General features: G+C 42.5%; 1 protein-coding gene across 5 annotated transcripts in view; it reads right to left on the bottom strand.

The window, feature by feature from the left end:
* Positions 1-24011: 24011 nt before the first annotated feature.
* Positions 24012-27804, bottom strand: part of SESN3 (sestrin 3) — a 67823-nt gene continuing 64030 nt past the window's right edge. For all 5 annotated transcript variants that reach the window (XM_050941438.1, XM_050941443.1, XM_050941468.1 and 2 more), the window contains 2 exons: positions 26922-27066; positions 24012-25346 (listed from right to left, as the gene is read on the bottom strand). In XM_050941438.1, coding sequence (XP_050797395.1) covers positions 25260-25346; positions 26922-27066 — 232 coding nt within the window. In that variant the 3' untranslated portion in view covers positions 24012-25259. The remainder of the gene's footprint in view (positions 25347-26921; positions 27067-27804) is intronic.

Here is a 27804-nt window from a genome sequence, read left to right as displayed (position 1 = left end):
AGAACAGCTCTGATTCTACCCAGCAGAGGGCAGCGGTTCACATACATTATGGTAATTGAAAGGCGATCATTCAGTGCAGAACATTTGTCAGTGTTTTGTCCTGCCGACGAAGGTCCTGACAAAGGTCTCTTTAAGAGTCGTGCCAGCTATCGCTATCTGTGGCATGACGCTGGGTTAAGGAGCAGCAATGCAGACACCAAATACCTTGGGTACATCTGTTCACTGTAAGAGGAAACTAACAGATCTGGCAGTCTTCCATTAACCCAGCAGCAACTCTTCTCTCACTGCTTGCCAAAGGCCTGCTTCAAGCACTGCTCTAATTTTGCTGAAGGTACAGGGCCTTTTAATATACTTTGTTTTAAAGAGAGACCATTTGTTCTGTAATGCTGCTAGGTGGCAGCAGAGACAAGCTAGTCAGCTGCTTCAGTTGCAGGAGAAAGATGAAATATTATTGAAAAATAAAGCAGTGGCAGAGGGAGATGCTTGCTGCTTAACTTCCTCTCGGCATTAGGAAGAGAACCAGTGGCACCTGCAGCTATACGCATGTTATGTGCCATTGGCAGGGTTGGATAAAGGCAGGGACGACCTAAGCAGTTGCTTAACCTGAGCTCCAGCTGATCTGGTTTAGGTATCGCTGCAGGAGCTGGCCCAGTGGCAGCAGTGAGGGGAGCAGCGCTGGCTGGCCCACTGCCCACTCAATTTTGGTCCAATGTCCTCTCTGTCATGATGGGGTGGGGCAGCATGGCCAAAATTAGTGAGAGGCACTGCACCCTGGTGCATGGGGTTCACAGCGACACTGAGGTTTGGCTCCATGGGCCACTGCCATGGGGAAGAGGAGGGGCCAAACCCGCCTGACACTGCAACCCCCATGCACTATATCACAACGCCACTCTGTCACTTGTGAGCCTGCAGCCCCCCTATGCCCCATCAGGATAGAGAGGCTGCAAGGCCAAACCTGAGTGGGCAGTGGGACGGATAGCGCTGCTCCTCCTCCCCGCTATTGTAGGGCAGCCTCCTGCACCAGGGATTCCCCTGGGGTGTGTTCTGCCTTGCACCACTTCCAGCAGCCCCCTCTGCTCTGCCTGCAGGACTCACTCAGCAACAGCCCCAAGACCTGCTACAAGGATGGGAAGCTGGGGTGAGGGCCCGCAACTGGGAGAGGGGCAACAGGGAGCCCAGAGGTGGGGGTGGGGTGGACACAAGGGCGTTCTGCCTAGTGTAAGAGAAAAGAGTGTCTCTGGAGCCGCCTTGCTAAACTAAGTGAGGGTGGTTCAGCTGTGCGTTCTGTGTGAAGAATTTCTGGGGCCACCCCAGAGCAGAACCGCCTTAACTACAGCTGTGCAATGAAATAGCTGTCAAGCACACATCTCACAGAACTGTACAGAAGGTCATTTTCCAAGCCACATCTTGTCGCTAGCACAGTCACAGCAGCCAGTATGGCCAGGGTCCAGGCAATCTAAAATAAATGCAAACAAGCATGCAAGGAGACACTGGATTCAGTTCTCCCCCAGCAGCTAGACCAAGACAAAGGACCTGACTTGTGAAGGCAGCTGGAATGGCCACAGATCTCAGCATTCTCAAAAGCCAAACATTGAGCCCAGCTTCCTTCAAATGGCTTTCCTACAACACCCAGAAGAAAGGAAACAGGAGAAAGGAGGAGACGACATGCAGAATGTCCTGCTCTGATTTTAGATGCAAGGTTCATGAATAGGACTCGCTCTATGAACGAATTTGGACCTCGCTATCCAAATACTCACAAATTGTAGGGGAGGGTAAGATGACCCTGAAGCCTGGCCCCATTTCCAGTGTGTACATTACTATGCCAAGTTTTATGGTGTACTCTGCTCTTGGCTGAATACTGGACATGTGAATACACAAACTCAGCCAAAGACATATGAATGATCAGGGAACATTGGAACCCACTGTACCAGATCAGCCCAGCGGGCTGTCCAGCCTACTCTGCTGGCTCTGACAGTGGCTAGTACCAGATGCTTCAGAGAAAGGTGCAAAAAATCCAGAAGTGGACAATTATCTTCCTACATGTCACCCTGAAAAGGGAGAAGAACCACACATGCCCTGAAGTCCACTGGAGACTTTGCTACTGCTATAAATTTTACATGGAAGGCCCCAGACACTGTAGCAATGAGTCACAGTACAAAACCCTAAAATAGATAGCCTGATATAAATTATGTGGAGGAGGTTTTTGTCCAGTCCCCTGTATTAGAGGCTCTCTTATGCCCAGAAGGATGAAAGTTTATCACGTTTCCAACTCACCCCTTTCATTATTCATTTCCTCACAGAGTGGAAAGTTCCTATCAATTCCTTCACCTGTACATGACCATTCGTGATTCCATTTTACATTCACATTTCAGGACCTTTTGTACAGCACATAGCTCCATGGGCCTCTAATCCCTCACTGCAACCTGCAGGCCCCACTATACTATACGTAATTTCAAACAACCCCCCGGGAGCAGCAGGGAGCGAAGCGTGAACCTGGCATGAACCTTCAGCGTCAAGGAATAACGCAGAGCTGCTTTGCCACAGTGGTGTTTTTGACACAGTTGTCATTCAGCTCCACCTCATACTGTAAATGTCTATCCCCAACTGATAGAGGTTGAACGTTAGGCTGCTGTCCTGAGTCAGAGTAGATGCTGTTTGCAGTGAAAAAAGCAGAAATGTGTGTGTAAGATACTGTGTGATACAGAGAGATGTAGAATTGAAGCAATGCCAAAAAACAAATGTTAAGCCTGAAAAGAGTAAAGCTCAAGCCAAGAAATGCCAACAACTAGGCAGCCTCTATCACCTTAATTTGCCCCCCGTTGTGGGTATGCATTATGATACAGTCTTTAGTTACCTGATCACATACTATAATTTCTGCCTCATTCAGGACCCCATTACATTAGTATCGGAGCACCTCACACTCTTTAATGTATTTACCTGCACACCACCTCTGTGAGGCAGGGCAGTGCTATTATCCCCATTTTACAGATGAGGAACTGACAGAGACTGAATGCCAGATTTTTAAAAGTATTTAGGCATCTAAAGGTGCAGCTGGGCACCTAGTGGGATTATAATTATTGGGACTGCTCGGTGCTGGAATACACCAAACCCCTAGGGTGCCAGGTGTACCGTGACTCAGAGGCAAGCAAACTAGCATAGGCACTTTAGTAGCTAGGCCTTGTAGTTGCGAGCCCTGGAGGGTCCCAATAAACACTCAGACCAATGGCTAAGTGAAAGGGTGTTTTACTAGGGCTGGCAGGGAAGGGACAGGTTGCAAATACCTTGGGTATAGAGGCTTAAACAGTTACAGTTCAACATAGAATCAGTCATAGAATCATAGGACTGGACAGAACCTCGATAGTCATTTATTCCAGTCCCCTGCATGCAAGGCAGGACTAAGTATTATTGAGACCACTCCTGACAGGTGTTTGTCCAACCTGCTCTTAAAAACCTCAAATGATGGAGATTCCACAATCTCCCTAGGCAATTTATTCCAGTGCTTAACCACCCTGACAGTTAGAAAGTTTTTCCTAATGCCCAACCTAAACCTCCCTGTGACACTACATCCCATATTCTTCATAGAGATATTATTGTGATATGATTACAGCATAACTATGATGTACTTTATGCAAGATAGGCCATCAAGATATTATTAAAAACATTATGATTTATTGAATATGATTATCCTGTTTGTATGCATGTATCATTTTTGTATCTGAAGTTAGGAATATTGACTATATATCTGTATTACAAATACATTTACATCTGGGGAACGCCCACTAGGCAGAATGCACTCAGTCTAAATGGCTGGCTAGGAAAGGCCATTAGGGAGAACAAAAGGTCTTAGAAGATGCTTATCTCCCACCAGGAGCCTTCCTGAGGATGCTACAAACAGCCTCTGACTCATGGCTGCTGTGGCTCTGTACAGGTATTGTACTGGACTCCAGTGTTATACATGTATACTGGTATACATTGAATACCAGTGTTTTTCCACTGAAAAGCATGGGAACTAAAGTTGGAGACAAAGGGTTCCCGCCAGGGCCGGCTCCAGGCACCAGTGCAGCAAGCTGATGCTTGGGGTGGTCCCTGGAAGGGGACAGCACATCCGGGTCTTCGGCAGCAATTCAGCGACAGGTCCCTCAGTCCCTCTCAGAGCTGTTGCGTCTCTCTCTCTCCACATTGAGGGAGGGGGTGAATTTCATGTGCTTACGCTGTACAGTTCCCTGTGCAATGCAAGACAGTATAATTTGAGGTTTACGCTTCAGAGGGGTGTGCATGCCTTAGGAAATGTGAGTTACCTTAGCTGAGCCTTCTCCCACAGAGCCGGTCTCAGCATCCATGTGTAGCTGAAGCTGGGTGTGTCCCTACCTGTATGTGTGCTGGTGGGGGCTTGAGGGCCTATCACAGCAATACAGTGTAAGAGGGAGCCGAGGCTAGTGACTCAGGTGGGCTCAGTGGTATCCCAGTTCCAGGTGGTACCCCGGGGGAACCCATCACACTCGCTTGCTGCAATTTAAGCCCATTGCTTCCTATCCTAGCCTCAGAGGTTAAGAAGAACAATTTTTCTCCCTCCTCCTTGTTACAATCTTTTATGTACTTGAAAACTATTATCATTTCCCCTCTCAGTCTTCTCTTCTTCAGACTAAACCAATCCAATTTTTTTCAATCTTCTCTCATAGGTCATGTTTTCTAGACCTTTAATCATTTCTGTTGTTCTTCCCTGGACTTTCTCCAATTTGTCCACATATTTCCTGAAATGTGGCACCCAGAAGTGGACACAATACTCCAGCTGAGGCCTAATCAGCGCAGAGTAGAGCAGAAGAATTACTTCTCGTGTCTTGCTTACAACACTCCTGCTAATACATCTCAGAATGATGTTCACTTTTTTTTGCAATAGTGTTACACTGATGACTCATATTTAACTTGTGGTTGACTCCCAGATCCCTTTCTGCAGTACTCCTTCCTAGGCAGTCATTTCCCATTTTGTATGTGTGCAACTGATTGTTCCTTCCTAAGTGGAGTACTTTGCATTTGTCCTTATTAAATTTCATCCTATTTACTTCAGACAATTTCTCCAGTTTGTCCAGATCATTTTGAATTTTAATCCTATCCTCCAAGGCACTGGAAACCTCTCCCGGATTGCTATTGTCCGCAAACTTTATAAGTGTACTTTCTATGCCTTATCTAAATCATTGATGAAGATATTGAACGGAACTGGACCCAGAATCGATCCTTTCAGGACCCCACTCATTATGCCTTTCCAGCATGACTAGGAACCACTGATAAATACTCTCTGGGAATGGTTTTCCAACCAGTTATGCACTTACACCTAGATGGAGCTACTAAAAGGTATTTCCCTAGCTTGTTTATGAGAAGGTCATGTGAGACAGTATCGAAAGCCTTACTAAAGTCCAGATATATCACCTCTACCACTTGTCTCCTATGCACAAGGTTTGTTACCCTATCAAAGAAAGCTAACAAGTTGGTTTGACACCATTTTTCTTGACAAATCCATGGTGACTGTTACTTATCACCTTATTATTGTCTATATGTTTGCAAATTGATTGCTTAATTATTTTCTCCATTATCTTTCCAGGTGCAGAAGTTAAGATGACCTGTCTGTAATTCCCCAGGTTGTCCTTATTTCCCTTTTTATAGATTGGCATTACATTTGCCCTTTTCCAGTCTTCTGGAATCGCTCCCATTTTCCATGACTTTTTAAAGATAATCACTAATGGCACAGATATCTCCTCAGCCCCCTCTTTGAGTATTCTAGGATGCATTTCATCAGGCCCTGTGTGTCTTGAAAACGTCTAACTTGTATAAGTAATTTTTAATGTGTTCTTTCCCTATTTTAGCCTCTGATCTTACCTCATTTTCACTGGCATTCACTATGTTAGATGTTCATTCACCACCAACCTTCTTGGTGAAAACTGAAATAAAGTCATTAAGCACCTCTGCCATTTCCACATTTTCTGTTATTGTTTTTCCTCCCTCATTGAATAACAGGCCTACGCTGTCCTTGGTCTTCCTCTTACTTCTAATGTATTTACAGGATGTTTTCTTGTTACCTTTTATGTCTCAGAAGAACAGCCACTGGGTCAGACTGAAGGTCCATCCAACTAGTCTCTAACTAGTTTAATCTCATTTTGTGCTTTGGCCTTTCTAATTTTGTCCCTACATATTTGGGTTATTTGGTTATAGTCATTCTTTATAATTTGACCTAGTTTCCACTTTTTGTAGGACTGTTTTTTGATTTTTAGACCATTGAAGATCTCCTGGTTAAGCTAGCATGGTCTCTTGCCATGCTTCCTATCTTTCCTAAGCATGGGATAGTTTGCTCTTGTGCCTTTAAGTATGTCTCTTTGACAGGAGTGAAAGTAACTTACAGGATTTAACGATACTGCCGGAGTCCTGAGGAGGGCATGGCCTCATCTGGAAGGGGTGTGGCCTCATCCAGAAGGGGCGTGGCCTCTCAAGATTTAAAGGCCCTGGGGCACCACTGTGGCTGGGAGACCCAGGGCCTTTAAATCAACCAGGGCCTCTCAGCTGCAGAGGTAGCTGGGAGGTCCCCAGAACTCAGTGGCAAATTAAAGGGCCTGGGGCTCTGGCTGCCGCAGGGAACCCTGAGCTTTGATGGGCTGGGGCAGATATTTAAAGGGCCAAGAGCTCCTGCCGCTGAGGGGAGCTCCAAGCCCTTTAAATCCTGGCCCCAGCCCGGCCACCTGAGGCGTGGCCAGGATTCAAAGGGCTCTGGGCTGCCTGTAGCGGTGGGGAGATCTGAGCCCTTTAAATCTCAGCCACGGATGGGGGGGTTTAAAGGGCTCTGGGCTGACCGCCGCAGCGGCAGCCCACAGCCCTTTCAATCCAGCCCCCACCCGGCTGCCGGAGCCGCGGGCGGGTGGTATAAAGGGCTCTGGGCTGACTGCCGCCGTGGCAGCCCAGAACCCTTTAAATCTGGCCCCAGCCCAGCTGCCAGAGCCACAGGCAGGGGGTTTAAAAGGCTCTGGGCTGATTGCAGCAGTGGCAGCCCAGAGCCCTTTAAATCCAGCCCCAGCCCAGCCACTGGAGCCGCGGGTGGGGGGTTTAAAGAGCTCTGGGCTGCCAGCTGTGGTGGGGAGCCCAGAGCCCTTTAAATCCCCGCAGCGAAAGCCGGTGCAGTCCAGCACACTGCACCGGCTTGTACGGCTTACTTTCACCTCTGCTCTTTGAAAAAACTGCCAAATGTCTTCAATTGCTTTTCCCCTTAGACTTGCTTCCCATGGGATCTTACCTACCAGCTCCCTTAGTTTGCTAAAGTCTGCCTCCTTGAAATCCATTATATTCATTTTGCTGTTCTTCCTCCTACTGTTCCTTAGAATCATGATCACTTTCACTCAAGCTGCCTTCCACTTTCAAATTCTCAACCAGTTCCTCCCTATTTGTCAAAACAGCCTCTCCCCTAGTAGCTTTCTTCACCTTCTGAAATAAAATATTGTCTCCAATACATTCCAATAACTTGTGGATAATCTGTGCCCTGCTGTGTTAAAAAAAGCCTCATTCACCTCTTCCTCCTGGTTAAGTGGTCTGTAGTAGACCTCTACCATGATATCACCTTTGTTTTTTACCTCTTTTCTCCTTACCCAGAGACTTTTAACAAGTTTGTCTCCTACTTCCATCTCAACCTCAGTCCAAATGTATACATTTTTAATATATAAGGCAACACCTTCTCCTTTTTTCCCCTGCCTGTCCATCCTCAGTAAGCTGTACACTTCTATACCAATGTTCCAGTCATGCGTATTATCCCACCAAGTCTCTGTGATGCCATCTATATCATAACTGAGTTTATTTACTAGCATTTCGAGTTCTTCCTGCTTGTTTCCCATACTTCTCACATTAGTATACAGATATTTAAGATACTGGTTTGATTTTCCTCTCCCCCGCCCCATTCTGTCTTGTCTCTCCCTTTTCCCTGCTATCACAGCCCATGCTCCCCCAAATTCTGACCCTTCTTCCAGGTCTCCATGGTTTTGACTTACTAATGGGCTTTGGTCACCTGCCCTCCTCAAACCTAGTTTAAAGCCCTTCTCACCAGGTTAGCCAGTCTGTATCCAAATATGTTCTTCCCTTTCCTTGATAGGTGGATCCTATTTCTGCTTAGCAGTCCTTCTTCCTTGAACAGCATTCTGTGGTCAAGGAAGCCGAAGCTCTCCTGGCGACACGATCCTCACAGCCAGGCATTCATCTCCAGGATGCATCTGTCTCTGCCTGGGCCACTACCCTTGACCAGAAAGATTGACGAGAACACCACGTGTGCTCCAAACTCCTTCATCCTTACTCCCAGAGCCCTATAGTCACTTCTGATCTGCTGAGGGTCATACCTTGCAGTATCATTAGTGCCCAAATGGATGAGTAGCATGGGGTAATAGTCAGAGGGCCAAATGATCCTTGCCAATCCCTCTGTAACGTCTCAGATACAGGCCCCTGGCAGGCAGTATAGCTCCTGGGATGCCATGTCAGAGTATAGATGGGTGCCTCTGTCCCCCTCAGAAGAGAGTCACCAACCACTACTACACTACATTTCCTCCTGGGAGTGGTGGCTGCAATCATCCCAGCCTTGAGGGTACGTGGCTTCTCCTTCTCCACCTTTGTGGGTGATTCCTCATTGCTCTTTGCCAGGGCAACATAACTGTTTTCCATCACCATGGAGGGTGGGCTGGGAGTAGGGGTGGAACACTGCCTGCTGCCAGAAGTAACCAGCAGCCAGTATCCTCCCTGTGACAGAGCTGTATCCTCCTCCCCTGGTGGTGTGACAACAGTCCTTTGTAGTTGGATAGCTTCCTCAGCCTTGGACATTTCCATGTGAATACTCTCGAGGAATTCCTCATGGGCACGGATACTCATCAGCCTAGCCATCTTCTCCTGTGGCTCTCCTACCTGCTTCCTGAGAGATTGCACCAGCAGGCACCTTTCGCACTGGATGGTACCCCCCAGCCTGGCTTTCTGAGAGTGGGAAATGCAGGCCACTGTCTCTGCAAGTCCATACCAGGATCTTGGTAGAGGCATCCAGGGTTAGGTTGTCTGTCTGGATACAGGTGCAGGTGGAGAAGCCAGGAGCAGCTTTGGCACTGGCAATGACGTGCTTCCTAACCATAGCAATTATATTACATCTCTCTCCCTCAAACTCCCTCTCAAACTCCCGTTTGCAAACCCCTGTTCACTAGCTCCCCTTGGTCACTTAGCCTCTGTCTTTTAGGGCCTTCCCTCCTAGGTCAACCCTATCCCCTCATAGGGGGCTGTCCAGTCAAAAGTCAGGGCTCTGTAGGCCTCTGTCACCCTGTGGTGCCGTCTCCAGTCCAGTCTCTAATCAAACAAACAGGACATTTTTGTTTTTCCAGGCCAGACTCAGCATCTCATTTGGGCCCCTCTGCACTGGCTCCCTGCCAAGCAGTGGTTGCTGCTCAGTAAATCCCACCCAGAATGGTTGCCAGTTTTGGTTGGACATATGCATGGAGGTTTCATCATATGACAATCTTTAATTCTTGAAGACTCCAGGAATGTCCTGGAGGATTGGCAACCCACCACTCAGTTGTACTATCTGGTAATCACAGACACCTGGCTCTGTATACAGTTCCTGGGGGTTGTTCTCTGCCGCATCCAGATTATCTGCAGCTCCTGGCTAGCCAAGCAGCTGCTGCTTCCCAACAGAGCCCACACACTTCCTGGTGTGGACCCTTCCCCTTATCTGGTCGGGGGAAAACCAAGGGCACTGTAGTCCCTGGCTTAGCAGATCCATCATAGGATTTTCAGAAATGCCTAGCTCCTATTGAAATTAGAGTCAGGGAGGTCCTTGGAAATCTGGCTTCAAAGCCACTGAGATGAATGAAAATAAGTTGCTTGGTCTCCTCCCTTATTCCTAGCAGAGCTAGTTGAAATCAGGGGGAGCTAGGCAACTAGGTGCTTTGAAAATACCACTAGGCACCTAAACACCTTTAAAAAACTTGGCTTGTGGGACTTGTATAAGGCAAAAGAAAGTTTGTGGAGAGCAGGGAACCAAACTCAGATCTCCCAAGTTCCAAGATAGCACTAGACCATTCTACCTCTCCCGGGGTGTAATTTGGGGGAGTAGATGGGGATGGTTTCACCCCCCTTCCCCCTGCTCCCAAATGGCAAGCCTCAGGCAGCTGTGGAATTTGCTCTCTCCCCACCATGTCCAGCCCCATTGGCCTGACTGGAGCTGCCCTCTCACATACAGAAGTCAAACTATGCCAAGCCTGGAGGTGCCAGCAACAAGATGAGTGGTGAGCTAGACGGGGGCCTGGTTGGGTTTTAAGAAGGAGGCAGAAACCTGGAGGAGGGCCAGTGAGCCGGAGGTGGGTCCCAGGGAGGAGGAAGCAAGCTAGAAAAGGATAGTCGGAGACCTGTAAGCTGTCCCTGAAGGGGTGAGAGGCCCAGAGGGGACCGAGAGCTACTGGAGGAGCAGAGGGCTGTCATGAGGGGATATAGAAATGAGGCCTCATGGTCAGAGAAAGAGATAAACAAGGGGAGAGACAAATATGGGGGAATTTAGGAGGACAGAGATGGGGAACTTGAGGAAGAGAGTGGCCCAGCTTGCCCTGCCCAGGGGAAGCAGCTCCTTAAAATGCCCAGGGAGGTGAATACTAAATACACCTATTGGCTCATCGCTGTGTAACCCAGTAGAAGGCTCTATAGTCCCTCCACTACAGAACAGGAAGTAATAGCCTGAGGTCAGAGACGAGGTGGCTCAGGAAGGAGCCAGAGGCTGCATGAGGGCAGGAGCGGCTGGGAGGGAAGGCTGAGGAGCAAGCAACATGGGAGCTGGCACTTGAATTCTGAGAGCTGGGAAGAGATTCACCAGCAGAGGCCAGTAGTCGCTTGCAGCAGAGAACTACAGAACAGCAGCCAGCAGGCAGAAAGACAGCATGAACAGGTTACACAGAGACTTTTACCTTTATACCATCCAGCTGAACTGTCCCTAGAGGCTAGGGTAGGAACTGCTGGCTTGTTGGGTTGTAATTTAAAGCAACTGTGCCTTTTATTTCTGGCCACCCTACTCCAGCAATCCTATTACTCAAATGCATGAGAGGTAATGGGGATCCACCCAGGGCTAGCACCTGTGAAGCCTCATGCTGCACAGAGCACCGTGCTAGCAGCTGTGAGAGGGGATAGGTGTAATCCAACACACACAGCCCTGCTCTGCATGGGGGTTGGCTGCCTATACCCTTAAAGACATGAAAATAAAACCAGCTGTTCTTAGGCAAGCTGTAAGCTTTGCACATGTATGCAAATTAGCATTAAGATTTATGCAAACTGGACCTCAGACTTTTGGAAGGCACAACATAGGCAGCTCAGACCAGGCTTCTGCCTGACATTTCTAGCTCTTCAGCTCAGCACTGATAAGTCGGCGTTTCCTTTTCCTGATTGTTCAGGATCACAGAGTGCCCTCTCCTGACTAGATGATGATATATGGACCTTTCCCCTTCCAGGATGTCTGGTGGCCCAACCCTTTGAGGTTTTTTTGTCCAAGAGATATAGCCAGTACGGAGCCAGCAGGTTCATTACCAGGAACTTTCTACTGACATTTAAACACCACATTAGACCTCCTTTGAAACTCATCTGGCTGCGAATTCTAAAACAATCTCCACATGGTGAAAGAGCATTAAGTAAAATGAAGCTGTTTTGTTAAGATAATGAAACTCTGAAAAATGACAAACTAGGGAGAAAACTAGTTCCTCTGCTAAAGAAACTCAAGGGCTACAGCTATTCCCTTAATCTGTTTCTCAATAGTTGTACCAAATGTGATACAATAATGTCCTCCAGACCCCTGCAAATTTGGCACAGTGGCACGTAGGTAAGGGGAAATGCTCTCACTCTGAATGTTAGGTTTATGTAAGTTTAAAGTCAATGCTCAATGTAAAGCAGATTTTTGTTTTCCCATCTTTGAATTTGGTGCCTACAAACACAAGGGACTAGCACCACCATCAGTAATCAGACAACAGGAAGGCACTAAATAATTTAGCTAAGGCATCTCAATATTGTGCACCAGTGCCCCATTTAATGCCAGTCCTTGAAGTTATTTATATTACCATAACAGCTAGCAGTCCCAGTCATGGGTCAGGTCTCGTCTGTGCTAGGCACTGTACAAACACAGGAGAAGATGGCCAAGGTCTACAAACCATGCTGAAAGATACTGAAATTTGTGAGGTGGTTGGTGATGCTGGCAACCTAAGAAGTAGATCAAAATTTTCATCGCTGATATGTGTGGCAAACTCAGTCCTCCTGTTCTTGATCCATCTCAAACACGCTGTAGCCTATTGCAAGCTATTTGGGTATGTGATTGGTCACTTAAGTCACATGGTATTGAGTTTGTTCCCCAGTTGGATGACAAATTTTTTGAACAAAAGACTAACGAGACAGGCAAACAACAGCCGTTGTAGGATGAAATTTGGAGATGTAATATTTGTGCTGAAATCAGTAAAATGTTCTAAGCATTTTAATATTATGGTGATGGGCACTATATTTCACATTGTTATGGAGACTGAGCCGTCTGCATAGTCACAATAATCTGTATGGTTCTAGCTGTCTAGCCAGCATGTGTATTTGCAAGCATAGTAGTGAGTCTCTTATTCATCATTTAACCAGAAAAATTAATTTGTCACAGTAGATTTGAACCTAGATTTCAATAGATTTCCGATAGTACTCAATGTCCTCATACATTCCTCAATAAATATTTCTGTTTTGTATTTGAGGAAAAGAATGTGATGATGTAGGCACATATAACACACTTTCCATTCCACTAGTATCTCAGGAGGATGTTAAACAGCAGTTAGTAAAATTAGACATTTTTAAATCAGCAGGTCCAGATAACTTGATTCTAAGAGTTTTAAAAGAGCTGGCTGAGGAGCTCACTTCACCATTCTTCTTGATTTTCAGTAAGTCTTGGAACACTGGAGAAGTTCAAGAAGACTGGAAGTAAGATAATGTTGTGCTAATATTTAAGAGGAGTAAATAGGAGGACCTGGTTAATTATAGGCCTGTCAGTCTGACATGATTTTGAGCAAGATAATAGAGTGACTGATACAGGACTGATTAATAAAGGATTAAAGGGTTATATAGTTAATATCAATCAACATGGATTTATGGCAAATAATTTCAAGTTAGTCTATCATGATTTGTTTTTGATGACGTTACAATTACTGGTTGATAAAAGTAGTGTTCATACAATATACTTAGACATCTTTAAGGTGCTTGACTTGATACTGCATGAAATTTTTATTATTACAAAACTAGAACGGTACACATTAAATGGATTAAAAACTGGCTGATAGGTCTTAAAATGTAATTGTAAATAGTGAACCATCAGCGTGGGTGGAATCCTGGAGGGACTGGTTCTTGGCCTGATGCTATTTAAATTTTTATCAATGACCTGAAAGAAAACATGACATCCCTGATGAAGTTTGCAGATGACAAAAGTTGAGGGTGTGGTAAATGATGAAGAGGGCAGATCATTGATACTGTCAGCTAGACCACTTGGTAAGATAAGCCCAAGCAAACATTCTGAATTTTAACATGGCTCAGTGTAAATGTATATGTAACCCCCCAATCGCTTTATCAGGAACGAGGTGGAAGGGAAATGGACTGTGAAACTTACCTGGGGCCCAACCAGGGCCAAAGATTGCATCCTAGAAGCATTGCTTCTCCATTGCCAGGTGACCATCCCTTAAGCATCCCTCCCCCAGCCTTCTCTGTGCCACTAGAGGGGACAGAACACTACACCCAGGAGGTGTGTGGGTTACAGACTTCCCCTAGCGGAGGAAGCATGTCCTGAGCTTCAGAGACTTCCCAGTTGAAATCCCAGATGAGCCCCCACTTGTAATGCCAATAGACCCAGGTTGTCAGCTGGCTGTTAGCTCAGGCAGTAGAGCAAACTCATTAATCTCTCTCCCGCTCTCTAGATGGGACAGAACAACACACCCAGGTGTGTGGGTTACACTACCAGTGGACACTGAAATGTAATATCTGCTCTTTCCTTGAAGTTACTAGTAGCGATAATTAATAATGCTGGGTTCATTGTGGTCCATTATTGCAACAAGCACCCGATAGAATAAGGAGGAGCATGACTGCCTGTAGGCGGTGGGGCAGGACAGCAGCGTCAGCATCCCTGCACAAGTAATGCCTCCATGCTGCTTGAGGGCTCAATCTAAATCTCAGACATCAAGTGGCATTGCATCAGGCCCCAAAGTAGGGTGGAATAGGTCCTTTTCAAAGGGTTACTCTGTCACCCTTCCTAACAGTGAGTAGTCTCTTACTCAAGTCAGGCCCACTGACAGCAGCAGCACATAAACTGGTCAGTGTAAGGGTAGCAGAATCGAGCTCTAGACAAAGTTCCACTGAATTCTGCTGCAGGGGTGTGTGCTCACTAGCTAGGCATGATCATCAGCAGAATTAACATGGTGCCAATAGGTTGAGAGAGGCTAAATCACACAGGGAGGTGACTGCAGGCCAACTGACAAAAATCAAATCAATCTATCTCACGGTGGAAGACTGTTGACCCAAGTCATTTGTCAGAATTTGAGCTGGGGAAATTTTTGTTAAGGGGCCTGTAACACTTCAGCTTTTAATCAAACAGTTAGTGCAATTATGGAACCTAATCCTTAGGGATGGGGAATCCTGCTTCAGAGAGCATTACTTTTGTACAGTCATTGATCTTTAACTGTTTGCACCTTTGAATCTTTGATGCACAATATAAGAATACTAGGTTGCTTGTTAACAGCAACACAGATAAAAAAAAAAAAAGTTTGCCTAAGTTAGGAACCACTATATTCCTTTAAAATAAAGTCTATATAGCTTACCAGGCATGAACACGATAATGCCATTGTGACAATTATGGCAATTTCCTGCAAACCTTATTGAATTAAGTTAAATCTTATTGAATTAAGTGGAGTATCTTTGATACTAAATGAATTGTGTATCTATCCTTGTGGGCCAGGGATTTGTGTAATTCCATGGGGGATGAGGACCCAGCCCTCCAGGAATTAAGAACAGCAGGAAGTGATTAGACAAATTTGTAATCCTTTTGTGAGCCCCCCTCTAGTAAGCTCGATAGCATGCGTGTACGCTCTTTGATTGTTTTTCATCTGTTTTCTCTAATGCTTTTACCTTAAGAATAAAATGTGTTTGCTTAGAAAGAGCTGCGTGTAAGTTATACCTGTGGCAGTTACACTGTGTACTATCTGAAGGGAATGCAAAAGCAGCCTGCTTAGGCAGCCTGTCTTTTCCTAGAGAGTTCCCAGTATAGGCAGGGGACTGTGCAGCCTGGAAATATCCTGGTCAGAAGGGACCCAGGCACCTCTCCATCCAAGAGATGCAATGGTGGGGGAGTGGGATGCCTACAGTGGGTGCCTTTGCTGGATCGGAGCGGAATACAGGTGTGGTTGCTCTGAACAGTGACAGCCATCTCAGAAGTGGCAATCATGGTGCTTTCATTATGAGTATTTAATGATAGTGACTTAAGGAACGACCACGTTTTCTATGACCTATGTTCAAAGGACTAGTGCACGTATCAATGTGATAAACCATGCCAACAGCACGGCAGTGGAAGAAAACCTACACAACTGATACAGCCTGTCAGAAGGCAGATTTTTGAAGGCAGGCAGAAACATACCTATGCAACAAAGTGTTTTCCCAACAGACATTAAATAAAAGACAGAACAGAGCACAGTACAGTTTTGCCAGTTTTATTGAACCAATAAAATTCCTACTGATAACAATGAAAGAAATTTCAGCAAGTATAAATGCAATAGTTTAACAAACCCCATTGTTCCGTACCTATAAATAGAATTTTCAAAACCTCATAAAAAGTGCAGATTTATGAATTGCTGTTAACACGTTAACACACATGATTCCTTTATTTAAAAAGGTTTTGTCTCTTAATTCACTAAAAAGTTCCTTCTGCATCTATTCAGATGAATTCAAGTCAGATAACTAAAAGCTAAAGAAAAAAAAAAGTCACACAAAGATGGATCCAGCTAGGTCAGTTTATCCAAAAATTGGCAACACAGAAGGAAAAAAGTTTGCTAAAAGCTCTTGTTGAATCCTGCAATGAACTCCTAAGTACTCACTCATCTAACAGGCATGCCATTTGCACAAGTGCATGAGCATTCAGGATCAAAGTGAGGTCCAGCTTGCGTGATTACCATCCCGCTGCCCCTGGTAAGATGCACACTTAGGCCATGGCTACACTGGGGCTTTACAGCACTGCAACTTTCGCGCTCAGGGGTGTGAAAAACACCCCCCGCCCCGAGCACTGCAAGATACAGCGCTGTAAAGCCTCAGTGTAATCAGTGCAGCAGTGCTGGGAGTGCGGCTCCCAGCGCTGCAAGCTACACCCGTAGAGGATGTGGAGTACACACAGCGCTGGGAGAGCTCTCTCCCAGCGCTGGGGCTGTGACCACACTCACACTTCAAAGCGCTGCTGCGGCAGCACTTTGAAGTTTCAAGTGCAGCCCTAGCCTGCTGGCTACCCATAGTATAAGTTGCAGCACAGGACAGCAAGAAGGCCCTGCAGGACTGCTGTTTCCCTCATACCCTACAGATGGATGGGCACAGCTGGGTCCTTGACTCCATCCCTTCAGCTTGCCTGCCTAGCTGCACTGGTACACTGGGGAGAGTAGGTGGCATAAACCTGCAGAGTTTACTTCCTCCTTGGAGTATGAGGCCCCAGGAAGCGGATTTGTTTCTCTCCAACTCACAATCACCCTCCTGGGCAGCACAACTACTTATTGCTCCTTACTCCAGGCAGATGATTAAGTCACAGTCTAGTCCCAATTAAATTAGACCCATAACAACCTTTGGAGACCTAATGTCAACTGGAAAGAAATATTATTTTCTCCTGTTGAGCTGGGCTTCTTGCACATCAAATTAAAAGTAACATTACTATTTTCAGTTTAATAAAACATAAAAAGGAATCTCAATGGACTAACTATAGAAGATAATCTTGACTTGCAGGTCAGCACAAGGCCTAGGCAACACTTAAATCCCCCCATAACGCTGTTTTGAGTGGTTGTGTGCGCGTAACACCGACAGACCCTGGTCAGCAGGTGGGATTGAACCTGGGACCTCTGGAGCTAAATGCAAGAGCCTCTACTGCATGAATTAAAACCCATACGACCCTTAGCTGAGGCTGTAGAGCAGATTCATTAATCACTAAGACCACTTAGTGCTACTAGTGGGGACAGAACACCACACCCAGGAGGTGCATGGGTTACATGTGGAATATATAAATGAGAAGGCTGTCGATTAATCACTGTTAACTCACGTGATTGACTCAATATTAATGGTGATTAATTGCAGTTAAAACAATAGAATCTCAATTGAAATTTATTAATATTTAGATGTTTTTCTGCATTTAATATATTGACTTCAATTACAACACAGAATACAAAGTATACAGTGCTCACTTTATATTTATTACAAATATTTGCACTGTAAAAATTAAGAAATATTTTTCAATTCCCCCATTACAAGTACTGTAGTGCAATCTCTATCACGAAAGCTGAACTTACAAATGTAGAATTATGCACAAAAACCTGCATTCAGAAATAAATGTAAAACTTGAGACTACAAGTCCACTCAGTCCTACTTCATGTTCAACCAATTGCTCAGACAAACAAGTTCGTTAGCATTATCTCCTGCAAATGTAAACAAACAAACTTGTTTGTTTGAGCAATTGGCTGAACATGAAGCAGAATTGAGTGGACTTGTAGGCTCTAAAGTTTTTTATTTTTGAAAGCAATGTAACAGTTTTTTGTGCATAATTCTGTATTTGTAAGTTCAACTTTCATGATAGAGATTGTACTACAGTCCTCGTAATGGGGGAATTGAAAAATATTATCTTTTTTTTTTTACTGTGCAAATATTTGTAATAAAAAAAATCTAAAGTACAGTTTGTATTCTGTGTTGTAACTGAAATCAATATATTTGAAAATGTAGAAAACATCCAAAAATATTTAAATTAATGGTATTCTATTAACAGCGCGATTAATTTTTTTAATTACGTGATAAATTGCGATTCATTTTTTTAAGTCGCTTGACAGCCCTAATAAATGATGCTTCCATTGATCTTCTGCATAGGGACAAATTTCACCTTTATGAATAGTATTTTCACTGATATGGAGGGGTTACAATGTGCTATAAACCACAGCTCTTCATGCTAATTGGAAAGATTTATGACCAAATGGATAGTAGTCTCTGCCTGAACTTTCATTCATAGAAAGGAACTTTGACCCATCCACAATCTATAGAGAGTCCTCATGACATTGCCATTAGTTCACTCCTGTACTACCTACATTTACAGCGATATTTTATCTACAGCAGGGTCTGTTTCGCAAGAGCAGTTTAAAGTGGCTATGTTTATCAAATTTGCTAGTTTACAAATTAAAACCTATAAATACAAAGACTCTCACATACTGAACATTGTAACTTGTGTGAATCCTAAACTGCATCAATTAACTGTTAAAAGCTTATTCTACTTAAAACCTTACATAATACAAGAGATTGATAAGTGGCAGTCCTGTATGATCACACTGCCTGCCTCACATTAGCCCAGTCATGTGCTTCACAAAAATAGAAATGTTACAGTAATAAAGCACAGGCCCGCAAAGGCATATCACAGCTTCTGATTATGTCGGATAAAAAGTACCAAAGAACACAAAGAAGGTGTTAATACTGTTGAATTAAAGAATAACTATAAAGATCAAACATGTTCACAGCATGCTACATATACTGCTCAACTTAAAATACGGTGAATACAATGTTGAACAAAACCAAAAAAGTAACGGGCAGTGTGATTTTTGAATTGTGTTTCAGATACAAAGATATAGCATATACATTCATGATGTGGCTGTCCAGCAAAAACTGGGGTATAGATTTCAAGTTAAAATCCTATCTTGTAAGCTACAGTTTATATCCAGTTCTGTCATAATCAACAAAGTATTTTGTGGCTGTGTGTATTTTCTCAGAGTCTCAAGACTGGAGCCCAAGTTTACAAGATCTCAACATTTATCCTACTTTTGGAGGTTTGTTGAGTGGCTGTACCCGTCCTGTCAGCATTAGTATATTGTTCCCTATAATCACACAATACCTTTTCATTTATCATGTGTACTGGTGCGGGGCACTGTTTGAATCATGGTGACAATGAATTAAGCATGAAGAGGCACAACGTAAAACTGGATGTGGCAAAGTGTAGATGATAGTTTGTTTGGATGAATTTGGTGCCATTTTATCTACATCTTTAAAGCTGGACAGGTCTGATGCTCGATTAATTCTTAAAACTTTGCCTTAAAGAAGTTTATAACAAATGCCAGAAATGAGGATTCAAATAGCAGTTTGTTTGTGCTTTCAAAAATTAAAGGCTGGCTCCCCCTACTCCTTTCTACTGCAGAATGATAAAATGGGCAAGATACCACAATTACTCCATTGCAACCAAGCAACTCAAAGCCCTATCTTTTGTAAGGAAATCTCATTGGTGATTTTGGGGGAAAAATAAAGTGTTGCCAACATTTCCCCTGCATACAGGGGTACAATCTGTGTATTTTCATCCATTTAATGATATTTTATTTTATTGATTCCCCTCCTAATTTTATTACTTCCTTCCTGTTAACCAGCCAATGCTTAAGCATGTGAGTAACTTTATTCATACAAGTAAATTGACTCAGGTAACAGTATTTGCATGGTTAGGCCCATTATTTTGTATATTCCTCAGTACCATAAGGACATAATAACAGTATCAGAATAAGGAGCAAAACTTCCCACTGATTTCAATTAAAGCAGAACCAGGCCCCCTTAAACGGGGTAAAAAACCTTTGCTGTCTCAAGTAATCATGAGCAGATGTATTTATGCTTAGGAGTTGTCCCACAAGAAGTAAAAAAAAGATTTGTTCTAAAGGCCATTATGAAATCTACCCCATTTTTAAGGAGTTTTCACATAGTCTCAAGTGATTCCCTGCTGAAATTTGTTTTAGTCGCTTACTCAGTTGTATAAAGGTATTTGTAAGAGAACCGAGTGGTCTAGTTTTAAAGCCCTTACATGGGCAAAACTCCCAAAGTCAAGGGCAGTTTTGCCTGAGAAGAGCCTTCACGAGTGGGTCAAGTGTAAGTACTAGTGGACTTCTTTTACTGTAGACACAAGGTGGGTGAGGTAATCTCTTTTATTGGGCCAACTTCTGTTGGTGAAAGAGACAAGCTTTCAAGCTTGCACAGAGTTCTTCTTCAGGTGTTTTTATTGTAACCAGAGCCAGAATCTGATCCCAATTGCCCACAGTGAGTAGCACCCCTCCACGAGGGGTACAGTTGCTTCATATCAAAAGGATGGCAGAATGTGACCCTTTGAAATAAAGCTCTGTTAAGCTACTCTCCCTCCTTGACAGTTAGTGTGAGTTCACTATTTAAAACAGGTACTCAATACTGAACTTTTAGGCTTTGACAGGTCGGAGATCAGAACTGGGAACTTATCTCAACATTTGGTGAGAGAGAGACCTTTCTGTAGGCAGGTTTAGCCATTGAAAAGAGGGGCTCAGAGCCCTTGGTGAAGAGCAGGAGGATTATTCAGCTGGACAGGAGATGGGAATGGGGTGCCTGTGGGGACCGACTGCACGGCCAAGTATAGCTGCTGTAAAGGTTAAAATAGCATAGAGTATGCAGATACTATTCAAGCATCCGCCCACTGCTCTGTCAATGCATCAGTCCTAATCTGGGACATCTCTGCTATTCTTGTCCTACATGTCTCCCATGCCTAAGGGGTGTGTGATTTTGTGATGTGTACAGCTTTGCCAAACTCTTTCACTTGGGAAAGATTTCTTGATTTAAAATCTTCCAGAAGTGAAGAAACAAGTGGCTTCACCACTTAGGATGGGGCCTTTCCGTTTAATTTAAAAGCTGATTCTGAAAAATTTGATACTTTTGGCCTGGTCTTGTGGTTGGCAGCATTTGTGTGCCACAAGCAGAGCACCTGCCTAGATCAGCCAGGGGTAAGTTTCATATACTGATGGTTAATCCATTTCCCTCTTATTTATGCACTATGGGCCTGCTCTAAAGCCCACTGAAGTCAACACAAAGTCAATGGGTTTTGGATCAAGCCCTATGGATATGAAGACCTGACAGGCTGTATGCCCACTGAATCCAACGGGTGCTTGGTTCGAGTGGAGGCTGCAGAATTTACCCCCTAGAAGACAAGACTCTAAACTGGTCAGTCTGAGCACATCTGTTAGATTCATGTACTTACGGTGAACAAATGCATATGCAAGAGAAAGGATGTCAAGATTTTACTCTACAAAATCTAGCAGCCTACAAATTAACATCCTTTGAAAACGTTAATAAAACTATGTCAATAAGCCAATGCAAATCACACTATTACTTTAACATCCAGGGAAACTGATTTCCATCCTATTAACTTTTGGCAACTGAACACCTTCAAAAATCTGGTTCAGAGATGGAGATAGGTGCCTACCAGGATTTTCAAAAGTGCCTAGGTACCTAACATCCATTGAATGTAAAGGGGAGGCATTTTGGAAATCCTAGTAGGCACCTAATCTGCATGTTTAAGTGCCTAAACACCTTTAAAAATCTGGCCCTTTGTCCATTTCAACTTAAGCTTTTTTTATTATTAAAAAACCTTGTTTTTTCTGATTTGTTCTAATCTGCCTTAAATTTATGGTAACCCTAAATATATAATTTTTAGATTTGTGGATGATTTTGTAGTTCCCTCTTGCTAAAACATTCAACAAATTAGCTTGTTTTTGTTGTTTTTTTTTAAAGCTGATGGGGAAAAAAAACTCTGGTCCAATTCTGCGTAAATCATTGCAATATTCATGGAGGCATCTTATGCACTAGAACTGCAGCACCATGGATTTTGATGGATAAGTGAACTACAGAAGCATTTCAAAAATTAGTTCTCATGAGACTCAACTACAGTTTGAATCACCTGCTGTTAGCAGAATTCATTTTAAACTAAGTAAAATACAATTTAAGCTATTATATGACTACAATCTCATGATGTTCATTTGCCAGTTTTATATTCCATAGACTACTGAGCTAATGCAAATGGCTCTTCTAACTTGTACTTCTCCCCACATACTTTCATTATAGACAAACAATTTCGGAGAGTATTGTTCTGCACCTGACCAGAATACAACTATTTTTAAAATGCTCTGAAGGTTAATAAGCACTCCAATTGCAGAAAAAAAGTGATGCGCTATTTACTGCATTTCCTACAGTATCTGGTAAGTCATTACCCTAGTGAGCCAATAGCTCAGGTCTTCTCTTCAGCACATAGGAGGTGATGCATTTGTCTTTTTACCTTGGTGAAGAGTGGGATTTTGACAACTAAATGTTAATGCTGGTAAATATAAACCCCAGCAAGGGAAAGCAAAAAGTCAGTATCTGTGCAGGTACTCCCATGGATTATTAAGGTACATTTCTGACAAAGGAAGTTAAGCAATGAAGTTTGAGGATTCACATTCACACGTGCATTTTTTTTTTAAAAACAGCTGCACATTTAAGTTTGGCACAAAGTGAGCCTAAGGTGTAGGTAAAATATATGGTATAGTCATATACTTTTAACACCTGTCCTGAACAAACATCTATATTTTAAAAATATCACATTTTGAGTATAAAATCTAGGCTATAAATGATTATACAGTAAATTCAATACTCTGAAAAAGTGGAAAAACAGCATTGTAACTTAAGTTTGCATTTTATATAGAAAAGTTACAGCAAACTGGTTGTCAAATGACATTTCCCAACATGAAATGCCATGCAGGCCATATTAGATTAAATATGGCACCTTCTGAAATCAAGTTTTGTTGCAGTTGTTTTTTTAAACTGATTCACTATGAAGAGATCAATTCATTTACAGTTTATGTATTTCAAAATCTAATCACATACTTTGTGAGAAGGCAATTCAGCTGGAAAAGGAAATTCTGTAGCGAAAGATTAAAATAAAGGCACTAAAGTTTCCACAACTAACACTCAAGCTACATTAAAATTCTTATATTTCTGAAGAAGAATTAAGTGGTTATGATAGTTACCTAAAACTAGTCTCACCTTCCTTTCAGAACTTAACTGTTCTTGAGAAATACCTGGCTTCTCATATCAAAGGAATTTCACTGTACAGTTCCCATCACTTAAAGGCAAAAGTTACTAACTGAAGAACATCCTTATCAGATATAATTGTTACAAGCATAAACTCACTAGGTGCAGCCACTATAGTTAAGTTGAAAAAGATTATAACAAGTTAAAGTCAAATCTAAGGTTATGCATACCAACCTCTCACCACTCTGTCTGAATAATCTTTGTAGTTGGCTATACAAGATTAATAAATCTTATTTATGCAATGTTTGAGATTCTGATGCACAGTTTGATGGATAGTTTCTTATCTTATCTTAAAAAAATTAGTAATTTCTTTCTCACAAGGCTTTTTATGCAAATAGACTGCTGTCCAAAAGTGCAGAAAAAGTGTATTTAAATGTACAATCATTTAGTTTTCCAATCTGGAACAGACAGCTAAAGCGAAAACTCCCAACATGTCGTGTCACAGCAAGTTAAGAGAAGGAAGGAGGACGAAAACTGTAGTAGCATACTGGTCCATGTTTGTTTGTTTTCCCTCAACGAAAGATGTAAAAATATGACTACTATGTTAAAAGAAAGCTATTCTGCAGTCTTCAATGGAAACGCTTTTTTACATCTATTACAATTCAGAGGAACTTTAAAAAACCCTAACTGGTTGGTTTCTAATACATGTAAAAGCAAAATAAAAAGTCACCCTTCTTACAGTAAAAACAAAAACCAGAACAAAAGATTTTTTAGCAGTGACAGCTGTGTTCTACTGGGAAAGTTTAAGCATCAATTTAGGCACTTCACTGATTCATTAACACAATCCAAAGTAAAGCTATAAACACTGAAATGTTGTGCTCTTAAAATCAGTCTAATCAAGCAACACAAAATAATGCAAAAAAGTATGACTTTTTGGCAGCTTACTTCTTCCCTTTCCCAATATTACCAGTTGTCCAAGTACATTTTATTTTGTGGCTGCTTTGGCACTTAAATATCAGATTGCTCAAGCCATACAAGCTAAAACAAAAATGCTAAGCCTTGGACAATAAAGAAATTGTTTTAAAATTTCTTTATGGTTGTATAAAAAGGGCACTTCAGTAATGACATAATAGGGAAAAGCTTGCTTTCTTTTTAAATATTGCACTTTTCTTTTGTTCACACACATTAATGCATAGAAACACAATTTTAGCTTTGAATATTAAAGTGTTCAGACACTATGAATGAAAAAATTCTAGGAAATAAATGTCTATAAGCTACTAGGAAAAGAACAGGTATGATAGCCTTCCTTTGCTTTACTTAATTAAAAAAAATGCACTGGAGAAAGGAGAGTGCAAAAAAATTTTTTTTGGGTAAATCTCTGTATTACATTTACAGGCGCCAACTAGGTGAACTTGCAAGCAACACTATGATGAGCATGTATGCTGTAAAGAAGATTGAGAGTGACTGTCAGTAAAACAAGATTATCCATGATTGAACCATAATATGTACAACTGAAATGGATAATTGTGAAACTTCTTTTGGAAAGAGGAAAGGAAAAAAAATAACTGAATTTTGCATTTAAGTAGCATGCTGTAGAATTTATCATGATTAATATCACATTAAAAACGTGGACAATGTTGGCATTGTATTTCACATAACCTTCAATTGCTGTAGTAAAACAGTGCCTGACAAGTAGTCTCCAGGAGATAAATAATCCAGTAGCCAGTTCAGCTTAATACATCACATGCTTCTCTCTACTAGCGTTAGGACATTGTATTAAGATCTCTTAGAACATCCAAAAAACCTTTGCTGAATTCCACTAATCTGGAAAATGATTGCTTGAAAAGACAAACACTTTTTTCCTGTGTTTCAGAACAAAGCGCTAGAGTTGAGTATAACAAAACTAGTTTTAGGATTTTGACCAGTATCCTGAAATCCAACCAGAAAAAGTAGTGCTCCTCAGTGTTATTTTTGCTATCATTAGTAATGTTAAGCATCAAGAAAATAAAACACGTCATTGCACATTACAGCCGCTAAAAATACGGCTAAACTTTGACACTAGAGAACTGAGTATCTTGATGCTACATCACATACAGCTTCTGGTGTGTATCTATTTCAGAAAGGCCTTTACATATCAATTGAACTTCCTTCGCTCCCTCCGAATTGATACTTCAGGTCAAGTGACGAGTTATGGCACGAAGGGCATATAGAAGTTCTGCTTGCATACGGGCTTCCATTAAAAGTAGATTTACGTGGACCTATTTAAAATTAAAAAAAAAATTAGTCACTTAGTTCACCATTACATATCAACAGGCCGAAGAGTTTAATCACCCAATTGGCACATATTTAGATTTTTGTGCCAAATGAAAATAGCTGAATCACTTCTCTCTACATTCTAGTGCTATGTACTAGACTGAAGTGTTGCCATTTCTTCTCCAGATGGCTATTTAATATGCCAATTTTATCTGACATTCTGGACTCTCAGGTGGTAAGCCTTATTTACTGCTTTAAGCAGTGCTCCACCTGCTTTAACAAAGGTCACAACAAAACAATGCTGTACAGTAATGGAAATCATAATGGAAGACTTTCCTTTCACCCTGACTATGAGCATTATACTCCGAGGACTAGATTTCTGTTATCAGTGTTATATAATCAATCCACTTGCCACACTCCATACGTACTACATGAAGTCAACTGTCAAATAAATGCAATCTCAGGGATAGCAAATTATTCCACTGAAGACTGAGGCTGGTTTCAGAATGACATTTACTTAACAACAAGGAACAGAAATGAACATATCGCTGCCTGCTGCATTGGCATCTGCCCTTGCCACACAACTGTCTCAGGAACTTCTAGCAGCACAATGTCTCCAGGTACAATGCTGAGGCACTGGCTCAGATATCAATTTAGGAGTGAAGAATACCATCTACTGAATCCCCCACACCATTCTCTGCAACTTCTAGTCTGTATCCTTTTTATGTATCCCACCCAAGTATTGACCAGGTCTGTTCCAGCTTAGCTGGTGATATTATGAGACCATAACAGTTATAAATAAAGGAAGATCAACAATAGCTTTATCCTAACTTATCTATTACAGGTTTTTAAGAAAGCAAGCTTGTGTTGAAGATCTAATCATCATGATTGGAGGCATCTACAGTAGTAGTTTAGAGAAAATTGTATAGATTAGAGAAAGGTCAAATAATGGGCACTATTGTGGGTCATCTCAGGAGTGCGATTTTTATGTCATTCCTGTTTATTGTAGTGTGCACAAGTCACATGGCCACAGGCCCAATAAGATATTTTGCATAATATAGAGCATAATTTGTATACCGCTCATACTAAAAAGGCATACAAGTATCAATGCTTGGTAGTAAACTTTAAAATAGTGTGTATGTACACACACACACACACTCACACAATATATAAAACCGAAGTATTTTACCAATGAAAAGCAGCATAGGTACAAGTTAATTTATGTTCTCTATAAGAATCAAGAAGTACCGGAACAGTTCACCAATTTCACCATTTCCAAATCTGCCCATTTTTCTACATACAGATCTATGGATCTAGCTTCATGTAGGAGTCACTAGAGATTGTCCATAGTGTGCTCATTAAGAAAATGTTTTTGCAACAGTGAAATTTAACATTCATTGAACTAACTTGCATGGCTATGCTGTACAATATTTAAGTTAATTCTTTAAGCTTTTTCTTTATTGTTAAGATGGTTAACTCTAGTATACACACAAGCACACCCTTTTGCAGGCCACCTTACTATTTGCATTGTTTATAGAGCACAGGGCCTCTTGTGTAATGTTTAGCTATGAAACACTTACCTTCTCTGAGTGCTTGAACTGACGCCAGTAACTATCGTACATGCGCTTGGTAGTTCTCTCTGGGTAGCAGGTCACTGTCTTAATGTAAACCTTCAGGCTGCGTTCAAGTAACTGATTAACTTCTCCATAATCATAATCATCATACCTAAGCAAAACAAGTCAGACTGAATATTTTTTTCTAGACCCACATGGCTTTTTAAATTCTGAAACGACATGTATTTATGAACTTGAATATTAGGAGTGCTTACTTATCTTGTATAGTAAGTGGAGTGGTTAGAGATGTGTTACCCTGTGGGTGCGCCATGTCAAGACACATGCATGCCTATGCACTTTTGATACGAGATTTTGCAAGCTATGTCCGTGAGTCCATGCCTGCACCCAGACACCCTCATGCTCTGATATGAGGGAATATGAGGAGGGGACAGCAGACCCGCCGCCAGGCCAGTTCCTTCTCAACCATGGAAGTCCAGTGAAAGACTTTGAGGCAGAGGGGAAAAGGATGGGACGTAGAACACCCACAGGGAAACATCTTGAAGAACTCCAGTTAGGCTCCAGTAACTTCTCCTGTTTCAAGTAGTGTCCCTATGGGTATTGCATATCAGAACATTCATAGATGTTGCTGACTGGAAGTCTATTGTAAGGACAGCCCTTTTTCTTCGTTATCCTGACATCTTTCTTGGAGGCTTGGCCATTCTGGGTAAGACTGTCGAGCCATCTGCAATTTACTGTACTTTCTCTTTGCCACGAGTGTATAGATGCCCAGAGATCATAGTGTCACCCAAGAGTCTTTAAGAGAACAAAGAGACCCATCCATGGCTTCACTAAACATCTTGGGTCTTTCAAAAGAAGATCCTCAACTGATTTCTCTACCTGCTGAGGCAGA

This window comes from Gopherus flavomarginatus, chromosome 1 (genome assembly GCF_025201925.1).
Source record: "Gopherus flavomarginatus isolate rGopFla2 chromosome 1, rGopFla2.mat.asm, whole genome shotgun sequence".
Taxonomy (NCBI): domain Eukaryota; kingdom Metazoa; phylum Chordata; order Testudines; family Testudinidae; genus Gopherus; species Gopherus flavomarginatus.
Note: the sequence above shows the minus strand (reverse complement) of the source record. Positions and strands in the feature narration are given on the sequence as shown.